At 41.0% G+C, this 11552-nt stretch overlaps 2 protein-coding genes across 9 annotated transcripts in view; one reads left to right on the top strand and one right to left on the bottom strand.

The window, feature by feature from the left end:
- The window catches only part of HACD3 (3-hydroxyacyl-CoA dehydratase 3), a 37274-nt gene extending 28064 nt beyond the window's left edge, over window positions 1–9210 (top strand). The window contains exons 7-11 of the mRNA XM_046007776.1: window positions 1091–1218; window positions 2810–2922; window positions 4554–4660; window positions 5248–5379; window positions 8755–9210. Of these exons, the coding sequence (XP_045863732.1) occupies window positions 1091–1218; window positions 2810–2922; window positions 4554–4660; window positions 5248–5379; window positions 8755–8831 (557 nt within the window). The 3' untranslated portion in view covers window positions 8832–9210. The remainder of the gene's footprint in view (window positions 1–1090; window positions 1219–2809; window positions 2923–4553; window positions 4661–5247; window positions 5380–8754) is intronic.
- Window positions 9211–10878: 1668 nt separating this feature from the next.
- INTS14 (integrator complex subunit 14) overlaps window positions 10879–11552 on the bottom strand; it is a 36713-nt gene continuing 36039 nt past the window's right edge. For all 8 annotated transcript variants that reach the window (XM_046007769.1, XM_046007775.1, XM_046007774.1 and 5 more), the window contains one exon: window positions 10879–11552. This exon is cut by the window's right edge and continues 168 nt beyond it. In XM_046007769.1, the coding sequence (XP_045863725.1) occupies window positions 11469–11552 (84 nt within the window). In that variant the 3' untranslated portion in view covers window positions 10879–11468.

The following is an 11552-nucleotide window of genomic DNA, read 5'->3' on the forward strand; positions in this document are numbered from 1 at the left end:
AAGCAATAACTATCATTTTAAATTACTACATAATAGTCCGTGAAGTGGATTTATTAATAGTTTATTCAAACTTTACATATGCTTAGGCATTTAGACTGTTTCTACTTTAATGTACTTAGGAAAAATGTTTCAGAGAGCAACGTTGTTCCTAAGAAACTTCTGTTTTGTTTTAGATTTTTTAGTTAGGATAGATTCTTAGAGTAAGAATTATTAGGATGAAACATGTAAATGCAAATATGGTTTTTGAAAGTTTGTTTTACTCGGTACTTTTGCACCTCTGCATTTATTTATGGTTGTATGATTTTGAGATTTTATTGTATTTTATTTTATTTTTTTAAAAGATTTTATTTATTTATTTGACAGACAGAGATCACAAGTAGGCAGAGAAGCAGGCAGGGGGAGGGGGGAAGCAGGCTCCCTGCTGAGCAGAGAGCCCGATGTGGGGCTCAATCCCAGGACCCTGCGATCGTGACCTGAGCTGAAGGCAGAGGCTTTAACCCACTGAGCCATCTAGGTGCCCTGATTTTGAGATTTTAAAAGACTAGATTGCATTCAATGTATGTGCTGTAGTTTAATTTTAAATTAAATAATGGATCTGACTTCTCACCGTGCCTGATACATAGACTTTTCAGCTTATAATAGCTTTTTTCTTGCATTTTACTATTAGAATAAGTATTTTTAAAAGATTTTATCTATTTGACAGAGAACAAGGGAGAGAGAGCATAAGCAGGGGGAGCGGTAGAGGGACAAGCAGGCTTTCCGCTGAGCAGGGAGCCTGGTGCAGGGCTCCATCCCAGAACCCTGAGATCATGGCCTGAGCTGAAAGCAGACCTTACCCAACTGAGCCACCCAGGCGCCCCTTTTCTTGCCTTTTAAAATGAGAAGGACATACATAACCAGTAGAGTTGACTATTCATGACCTCACAGGTTTGTTCCCCTCCAGCTTAGTTTGGATAGTAAATTTGAATCTGAGTGGCTGTTTATTATACTTTTCCTTAAATTCCTTTCATGCAAGTACGTATCTAGTTTGAGAAATAATCCTGTTGGAATTCGCCTCCTGATTTACCCTTACTGTGTATTTGTCCCGTAGAGTCCTTCTATGACACATTCCATACCTTGGCCGACATGATGTATTTCTGCCAGATGCTGTCAGCTGTGGAAATGATCAATGCAGCGATTGGTGTCACTAAGTCACCTGTGTTGCCTTCTCTTCTCCAGGTACTGAACAATTGACTTCAGATTTCAGTATTTTGTAGGTATGGCACACTTCGGTGAGAAGTTACAATGAGTAAAAAGCTCTTTGCACAGGAATAGCATTGTTTTATCTGGAAGAGGAGGAGAACTTTTAAGCCCAAGGATATTTTCCAGAGTAGACTTTTGCCATTTCAGGTCTGGTTTGTTTATAATATCTTCATGCAATCACAAAGTTATACAAGGTTTTAAAACTAGGGAAACTTGATTCTCAAGCAGGACCAGAAAAACTTACCCACAGTCTTCTCGGGTAATGATGTGCTTGGTTTCTTCCCAACTTGGGTAGGTGAAGGCAGTGCAATCCTAGGAGCTCTTTTCACTTTGGACTTTCTTCCGTATATGAAGGGGACTCTTTTGACTGGTGTGGGGATTCCCCCTCCCCTTGATATGTCTATGTTGTTTCTTAATGTTTGGAAGATTGCTATCAGGAATGGGGCATCAGAGTCTTAACTTCCTTGCCCTATTTCCTGTGTAATTATATACTATTAAATACAGCCCCCCACTGCTGACTCCGGAGGCAACAGGTGATTTCTGGTTAGTCTCTTCTGGAGTCCTGTTTCTATAGTTCTACCCTTTCCTGGTATACCGGGCCCTGGCATGCCGATAGTATCAGTTGCATGGTAAAGGGTTTTAATATAATAGCCTTGTTACTCCTGGGTTTTCTGTTCTTGGAGAGAAGCTGCTTTTGTTCAGTCAATAAAGTAAGAGGATAGTGAGGGACCCACTGATGTGGAATAATACTTTTTGTATGTCAAGGACTAGTGCAGATAAGCATGAGGCTGGAATTTCTAGGTTATGATGGAAGGGAGGGATTCAGTACCCTCCCTTCGCACCGCTCCAAGGCTGCCGTTCATGGAGAATGCAGTGTGAGCGCAGCCCCCGGGAGTTGGGCACGCGCCAGCACGGCTGTGGCTCGGAAGCGGAACGTGCAGTAGAAACAAGTCACAGATTACTACGTTGTATTTCAGAAAGTTTAAAAACAGGCAAAGTGAAACAGTGTACTATTTAGAAATACGTACATAAGCAGGAAACCTATAAAGAGAAGCAATGGAATGGTTAAGCCAACGTAGTAGTTACTTATGGGTGCTGCCACACTGGTAATGTTGTGGTTCTTCACCCGGCTTACGCAAACACAAATGTGCATTTGGCAGTACTCTTTACACTGTGTTTGGTATGTGTGAGTGCTTCTGAAAATCAACTATTTGTGATGATCTGTTCACACACATATACACAGTCTATTCAGAAAGACAGCTTGGGGTACTTTAACTTGTTCCAAAACTGGAACAGAGGCTTACAGTAGCTGAGTTCAGGCTTTTTTTTTTCTTTTCCCTTAAGATTTAATTTTTTAATTTTTTAATTTCAACCCCTGGTGTGGGGCTTAAACTCATGACCCTGAGATCAAGAGTCACATGCTCCACTGACTGAGCCAGCCAGGTACCCTTCAGTCTTTTTCTCTTTACCCTGCATTTAGTGGGGCTAAGTTTCAGGTAACACATTTATACAGTTTATATAGAATATATTTTTAAACTTTGTCCTCTCTTTTGGGTTCTTTTAATAGCTGTGTGGAAGAAATTTCATTTTGTTTATCATCTTTGGCACCATGGAAGAAATGCAAAACAAAGCTGTGGTTTTCTTTGTGTTTTATTCATGGAGCGCAATTGAAATTTTCAGGTGGGTAGAAATGCCAGCATGGTGGATTGAATGCTTCTCCTTTCTCTGGGGCAGCTCTCTTCTGGAGGGAGTTTTATTCAGAGTCTCATTTGGTTTGAGATGAGGGTTCCGTGTGTAGAGAGCTCTAGCTACATCTTTGTGCTCTACAAAGGTGAGGCGTGTTTTTTAAAGCAATCCTTGGATCATAGTACCAGCCTGGGTACTGGGGAGCAGAGGGAGTCGAGAGGTGCAGAGAGGTGGAAGACCCATCGTACCCTTCAGGGTCCTGCTGTCTTGTCGGAAAGAGGACTCACCCACATGGAAAAATTTTGGAAGGGGAAGAAACATGGGATTGAAGGGGTAGTCAGACTGGAACTAGTGAATACCAACCTTCTAGAAGGAAAGATAGAAATAAATCTTGACTACGGGATTACTGAAGTTTGAATCAAGCTCTTATCTGATTCTGCTATTCTCAGTGGTCAATAGAAGAAATATTAAAAAAAGATCCAATTAAAGTAGAGGTACTCTTTGCCTCAAGACCATACATATTCCATTTCTTTTTTGGTCAGGTGGAGCAGGGGTTTTGCAAAATGACTCCTCAGCTCTAGGTTTGGGGCTATTTTGGCAAAGTTAAGTTGAAAGGGAGAAGAGGCAGTAGCAGCCCTAGACTGTGTCTTGAGGTAATTTTTAAAATTAACACATAATATATTATTTCCTTCAGAGGTACAGGTCTGTGGTTCATCCGTCTTACAGCACTCATCATAGCACATACCCTCTCCACTATTCATCACCCAGCCACCCCATTCCTCCTCTCCACTCCCCAGCAACCCTTAGTTTGTTTCCTGAGATTAAGAGTCTGTTATGGTTTGTCTCCCTCTCTGATTTCGTCTTGTTCCTAGATTGTGTCTTAACTGTGGTCTGAATTCCGTAGTATCCCTTATACCCTCTAACCTATTAATACAAAGGTGAAAGAGATTTTAAGTACTTAATATTAACTCTGGGAAGAAATTTTTCTGTTTTTTTGTTACCGCTTTTTAAATAGAGTGTGTCCAATTCTAGATGAGGGGTCTTTTGTGTAATTTTGAAATTTTTTTTTTTTTTTTTTTTGAGAGAGAAAGAACGAGCAAGCAGGGGAAGGGCAGAGGGAGAGGGAGAGAGAGAATCTTAGTCAGGCTTCATGCCCAGCATGGAGCCCAACGTGGGGCTTGATCCCATGACCCTGAGATCAGGACCTGAGCTGAAATCAAGAGTCAGACACTTAACCAACTGAGTCACGCAGGCCCGTTTACTTTGATAATGATCATTTATCCAGAGATAAATTGTCAAGGTGTCTGTCATCCTCACCTACTTAGAACATAGATCAGATCTAGTAAAAAAAGGCAAAGAGCTTTGGCGCATTCGTTTCATATGCTGAACCATTCCAAAGAGGGTTCTTATAGGACCTAAACTTAGTCTACCATCAGAGAGTTCACATCCATTGAAAATTGGGGGAAGAGTGTGATGGGAGTTTGTGGGTAGATAACCCAGGATTAGAATTCTGTTCTGAAGAAGCCATGTGTGCTAAGTGTGAAAGTATTCTTCTTGAATGACGTTCTAGGGTTGCACTCAGGACCTGAAGTGCTTTTCACATCCGGATTTCTTATTTTCAATAGGTACCCCTTCTACATGCTTTCCTGCATTGACATGGATTGGAAGGTGCTCACGTGGCTTCGTTACACTGTGTGGATTCCCTTGTATCCTCTGGGATGTTTGGCAGAAGGTACTTTCAAGAACCCTAAGTTTTATAAGCTTAATTCCAAAGGATAGCTAAGCTGATAGGTCAAAGCTTGCTTCCTTCCTCTGCCAGCCTTAGTCTGACATACAGGTGTTAGACTTTTTAAGAATTTCTTTCTAGTGGCTTCCTTCCATGATACTTCTGGTACCCAGACTATTCCAGGGAAGTAGCTTGTTTTTATAAGGTTTGGAAGCTGGGCGTTCATATATCGCATGCTTCCTATTTATATGGTGTTTAGAATTTTCCAAAGCAGGTTCCTATCAATGACTTCATTTCAGACATCTAGTGAGTGAGTTAGATAGGGGTTTTTCTCTCCACTTTATAGAATAGAAAACTAAAGCTCAGTGCTGTCAAAAGTAGTGTTTCTTATTCATCTGGTTGTCAGCTTAGAGGCTCATCGCTTACGAAAACTAGGGGGAGAAATGGAATAGGCATGAGCCAGCCCCTCTGTACTATCAGGAAGGAAGCATTTTTGGCACACCCAGAACTGACATTGTGGAGGGTAGAAGCTTCTCTCACTAGAGGGCACTGTATTTCATTTGCTTCTGACAGGTTCGTGTTTCTCCTTTCAGCTGTCTCAGTTATCCAGTCCATTCCAGTATTCAACGAAACAGGAAGATTCAGTTTCACATTGCCATATCCAGTGAAAATCAAAGTTAGATTTTCCTTTTTTCTTCAGATTTATCTTATCTTATTATTTTTAGGTAAGTACTGGCTCTGTAAGACTTTTTCCGGTCACTTCTTAGAGGGCAAAGTTAAATGATACAAAGTTTTCGAAGCCTTTATTAGGATTTTTATTTCCAGAAGAGGAACACAGAGTTAGAGAAACACAATTTTTTACAACAGACCCCCTGAGGATACATATACAAATGCTATATGTATTTCTTCTAAATCACCAGTGACTGAGTGATCTTGGTTGTGCTCTTAGTCACAGGGAATTCACCATATTTCATGTTTTAAACAATGTAAGAAGCGTTTCTTCTTCTTCTTCTTTTTTTTTTTAGAAGTTCTTTTAAAGTAGAATAAGAAAAAAGAAAGGTAGAATAAGAAGTACGTTTTTTTATATATATATTTTTTAATTTTTTAAATTTATTTGGCAGAGAGAGATCAGAAGTAGGCAGAGAGGCAGGCAGAGAGAGAAGAGGAAGCAGGCTCCCCGCCGAGCAGAGAGCCTGATGTGGGACTTGATCCCAGGACCCTGAGATCATGACCTGAGCTGAAGGCAGAGGCTTAACCCACTGAGTTAAGTGGTGCCCCAAGAAGTACATTTTAATTTTACTAGTTTCAGTGACATATTCCTTATCCGAAGTTTATAGAGGTGATAATACCGCTGACAGCAAGGCAGTCAAGGTCTCTGAGCAGCCAAGAAAGGTCATAAAGCTTCAAACAATAGGAAAGCACCCGCCCTAAAGCCCCACTCCTCATGTAAAAACAGCTTATATATTAATTTACTTTTATATAAAATCAGTTGCCTTAATTCATAAAAACTAAGAACTAAAAGAAGTAAACCTAATTATTCCAAGTATGAGAGATTCCTAATCATAAGGACTGTTTACTTTTGATAAAGTTCCAATGTATTTTTTTTTTTTTTTTTAAGATTTTGTCAGGGAGGGAAGGAGCACAAGCAGGGGGAGTGTCAGGCAGAGGGAGACTCAGGCTCCCCGCTGAGCAGAGAGCCGGATGTGGGGCTCGATTCCAGGACCCTGAGATCATGACCTGAGGCAAAGGCAGATGCTTCACCAAGTGAGCCACCCAGGTGCCCCAGTTCTAATGTATTTTAATATAATTTACATATTCTCTTGGTTTAGTTTACAAAAATCTTAAGGTGGCCCTAAGTATGGCTGTGTGGTCTTCTAGCAACAAGATATAACAACAGATAGTCTGTTAATTATCTATTGCTGTGTAACCAATTACCTCAAAACTTAGTAGCTTAAGACAACAAATGTTTATTATCTCAAGTAGCTTCTGAGGGTCAGAAGGCAGCCTAACTGGGTGGCTCTGAGGCCCTCCTGAGGTTTCAGTCCGGCTGTCAGTCTGGCAGGGGGTGCCGTTTCTGCACTTGATGAGGGCTAGAGGATCTATCTGCTCCAAGCTCACTCGTGTAACTGTGAACAGGAAGCTTCGTTTCTTGCCACAGTATTTCTCCATGTGGCCGCTCAGGAACACAGCTTCCCCCAAGGCAAATGGTTTGAGAGCCAGAAGCCACACTTTTTTTGCCTTCAAAAAAATGGATCTACAGGGGTGCCGGGGTGGCTCAGTTAGTTCAGTGTCTGTCTTCAGCTCAGGTCATAGGCCCAGGGATCCTGGAATCAAGTTCCACATCAGGCTTCTTGCTCAGCGGAAAGCCTGGTTCTCTCTTGCCCGATGCTCCCCCTGCTTGTGCTCTTTCTCTCTCTTGACAAAATCTTCGAAGAAAGCATCCATTTTTTATAGAAATGACATATAATATTGTATAAATTTAAGGTGTACACCATGTTGATTTGATTCACTTATATACTGTAATACGATTACCACCGGCAGACAGGACTCGTACCTGTGTCCTGTCTGCACTGCTTTTTGTCACCTGTAATCTCAGAGGTGACATACCACCACTTTTGCTGTATTCTGTTGGTTACACAGACCAACCTGTTACAGTATGGGAAGGAATACACAAGGGTATGAGATACCAAGAGGTAGGATCATTGGGGACCCTCTGGGAGGCTAGCTACCCCAGAGAAGAGAACCACAAAAAATCCAAGAAGCTAGAAAGCTCAGTTCATTTAGCACTGGGGGACAAGAACCCTGCACCCTTAGGAGACCCTCAGGGAACCAGCACACGGCAGAAACACAATGAAATATTATACATTATGGGTATAGATGATTTGCCAAAAGTTATTTTTTGGTCAAAGGTTAAATTTTATTCAGTTTCTCCTTTTCTATTTCAGAAAGGGTATAATTTATTTCAGAAAGATTTCTAACCAAAATATGTGAAAATGTTTGGCCCTTGAAGGGAGTATGCTTCAGTTTGGAAAAGGGACTCATTATGAGAGTTCTTTACTTCTATTACTGGATAAATCTAGTGTTACTGTAGCCAGGCTCCATGAGGTATGCATACTGAATGTGTTAAGAGAGGACTAAGTATTGGAAAGACACTTAAAATATCTTACCTGAAAAGCTAGAAGGGTAGAAGCATTTTAATGTGCATTAACCCTACCAGCTTTGCTTTGTGTTACTTTGTCGTACACTCTAATTTACAAGGTTTTATACTCCTGCCTAGTTTGCCTACAATGTAGTTCTTCTTTAGAAATAGATCTTAAATTTATGTAATTTAGAAGCAGTACTACACCCAGTTACGTTTGCATATAGATCAGAGTGCTTTTGTAAACATACATTCTCCCATACTAAGTCTGTAAAATTGGTGTTTTTAACCTTCTTGTACAATGAGGAGACAAACTGAGTGAGGCTAAGCCACGGAACTAGTTAGTGGTCAAGCAGGATTGGAAGATTTTTCCGACACTGAAATCCTGCATTTTCTAATTTACTTCCCAGAAAAGTGTTTCATACCTTTTTAGACTATTGCTTAATGCATGCTATTGTGTAGCCTTGAATTAAAAATTGTGGGTTGTTTTTATACTTCAGATTTATGGATTTCATTTTATGTAAATATTACCTTGAAAGAATGAAGGAAAACTTGAACTCTAATTAATGAAATGTTTGGGGTGAAGTATATGGATTCCTGCAACTTAGTGAAATACATCAAAAATCTGATGGGAATGAGCAGGTGACAATGTGAATATAAGAAAAAGTTTAAGTTTAGATCTAAGTGTTGGTTCACTGAACAGTATTTTACTTTTTATATGTTTGAAAATTTTCATATTAGAATATGGGAGGAAATAAAACAGTAAACCCACTGGGAAAAAAGAGTGGTCTCTAATGCACTGATGAGAACTTGGCCAGACCTGTAATTCCCGAGCACCGTGCATTAAGCACCGTGCCATGGGATAGGACAAGCAACCATCTAGAAATTGTCCCTGTACCAAGAGCTTCTGGTTATAAACAGAGACAGATTCCATTTTCTCATTGGCTTTGTTCTTTTTCAGGGTTGTACATAAATTTCCGTCACCTTTATAAACAGCGCAGGCGGCGTTATGGACAAAAAAAGAAAAAGGTCCACTAAAAAGATCTTGATGACTTCTTGCCAGTTTGAGCCTAATCTATAATTCTTACAGTTTTACCTTCTTGTACTGATGTAAAAGTTTTTTTAAAGTTAAATGATTAAATTCTCAGTGAGGCTATATTCCCTTCCGCCCAGTAACATTCCTGAATTTACCGTATTATCTTAGTGTAGTACTTGCATGACATGCATTCCCGATATCTGAGGACAGGTTTGTTCTTGTATATTCCATTAATGACAGCAAGAGACAGCCCTACCCCCATGCACTCCTTGTCCAGTCGCTTTCACACGGGCCAGAGGTCCTCCTTCAGTGCCCTAGCCTGCCAGATACTGGCCATTCTTACAGCTGGCCTTTGTTCATTTCAGCTGTTGCTTGGAGGGTTAAAAAAAAAAAAAAAAAAAAAACACTGTTCAGGCAGGACCTTATACATTCTGTCCCTGAGGCGTGGCACTGATTAAACATTTCTGAGTCTGAGTGGGGCTAGAGAACACATTACTTCCGAGCATCTTTTGGCTTCTACCACCACCTGTCATGACAGTGCTTACCTATGTGCACACCGAGGAGGCACAGAATATTCTGGGAGAAACCAGGCAGAACCTTGGAACACCATGATCACTTATTTCATTCCTAGCTAAATCAGAATGATCTTCAACACTAAAGAAAGATGAAACGTTAGTTTAGAAAACGGTGAGATTATAAGCATTCCAAACCCAAATGGCTACAGGGGTCAGAAGGGTCAAACCGTTAGTGAGACAGCTGCTGGCAGGGTGGCCTGTGGCAAACAGGAAGCAGATGAAATGCACAGGCAGACCAGTCCTAGCCTGTGCACATACATAAAACGGCTCTCTTCCTTCTTCTGTGCTGGCCAAGTCCATTTCCTTGTAAACCGTCAGAGTGACTGGTGGAACTGACCTCAGAAAAGCCTGCCTTTGTTCTCTTGTTGTTTCACTGGTCAGTTCTCGGAGAGGGAAAACAGTGGGAACTTTGGCTAAAGAATCTTGAAAAACCTTCCTGACTGGAAACCCACCCACAGAGGAACTGAGAAAAATGGAGACATTGTAAAGTTTGGCCATTGTCAAAAATATCATTGTTTCCTCTAAAACATTCCAGGTTCACCAAGTTAAAATATGTGTTAGAAGTAATGCTTGTGTAAAAGAATTTAAGAACATGGTAGCTCTTTCTGTTCTGCCATTCCTAGTGTTCTTGGGTGAGAGGGGACTCCATGAGTTACACTGTTTCTCTGAGCCGGATATGGAAACTTGGTTTGACCTAAAGACATCAGATTAGCATAGGCTGGTTGATTTTTTTTTTTAATAAGTTCATTGCACTGAAGGGTATTTTGCATGTCTGTAACTTCTGTCAACACGTGTTTGTTAACTTCTGTTCTTTCACCTCACTTTGTTTGGACAGATCAGCTTTGCAGTATATGCTGCATCTTTGTGGCAGAATCCTGTATTCTTAGGGATTGTTACAAACTCCTTTATTGCTATCTGAGAAAGCAAAACATTGTGTATTTCTATTAAACATTTACAGTCAAAATCCTAACAACTTGTGCTCAAGGATCATTTAGTATGATGGGTTTTCAGGTTGCTAATGATAAAGTCCTTTGTTCAGACAAAATATTATACTGCACTGCATGGTGAAATGTTAAATTCAGCGTGTGAAAATGGTTGCTTGGGGTGAAGCCTGCAGGAGGGTTAACCTCCGGAGTCCAAAGAGCAATCTGAAAAGCACTGATGGTAGAAAGCTTGGAGAAGTTACCTGACTTGCCTAATGTCCTGAAGCTAGTGAATGAATTGATACCGTACTGATGAGAGAACAGTCAGATCCACCGGGGTGGAACCTGGCTGAGGCAGAGACCTAACCAGTGTGAGAAATAAGAAGTCCATATGGAACCCAAGAACTCTCAGGACTTATGAAATCTGTGCCACTTAGGAAGTTGAAATTACATCCAGGTGATAGGACAGACCAAAAGACAAAGACCCATTAGTTTCCCAATGAATCCATTTTCTAGACAATCAAGTATTTTATTTTCATTAAAAAAACAAAACCAAAACTTGAAGTAGGAATCATTTTATACATTTATAGCTGCTGTTTAAGTCTGTATCTCAAGACATACTACACCAAAGGGTTACCATCAAGTTTTTGCCCAAGTTCTAAGGACAGTTCTGAAACTTAATGGTGTTGGACTCACATTTAGCAAATCCCAGACAGTCTGGGCTGGGTTGCTCATTCCAAGGACAGAAGCTGGAAAATGTCCTTACGGTGGGAAGAAGAGAGGAGGTACCTTTAGGAATGCCGAGAACCCCCGCTGATTAGGAGGAAGTGGGGAGAGCTCTGTATTCACCAGTCCTTTAAGTTACTCAGGAGGTGTGCCCATTGTGGGAGCAACATTAGTTTTTTGGGGCTTAAAGACTCAACTCCAGGAAACCAAGGTCAAAGCCCAAGCAGCACAGCCTTCAGAACCCTCCTCAGATTCTAGGAGAGTCACTGAAATCAGCAAGTGGTGCTTCCGAGGCAGCCTCAGGGAAGTCTTGGGGGGAGGGCGAGCTCTTGCAGAGGTGAACAACTAGAAAGTTTTTACCCTAAATCCTTTTCACCTGTCATGAAAGAAAGCAGGAAGGCTCCCAAAGTCAGTTTCACATTCTTTCAGTGCTGCTCCCGGAGAAGTCTGTATGCAAAGGCGTGATGTTGTGCTCGTAGCCGGCATACTCAGAGGTGCC

This window comes from Meles meles, chromosome 6 (genome assembly GCF_922984935.1).
Source record: "Meles meles chromosome 6, mMelMel3.1 paternal haplotype, whole genome shotgun sequence".
NCBI classification, from domain to species: Eukaryota; Metazoa; Chordata; class Mammalia; order Carnivora; family Mustelidae; genus Meles; species Meles meles.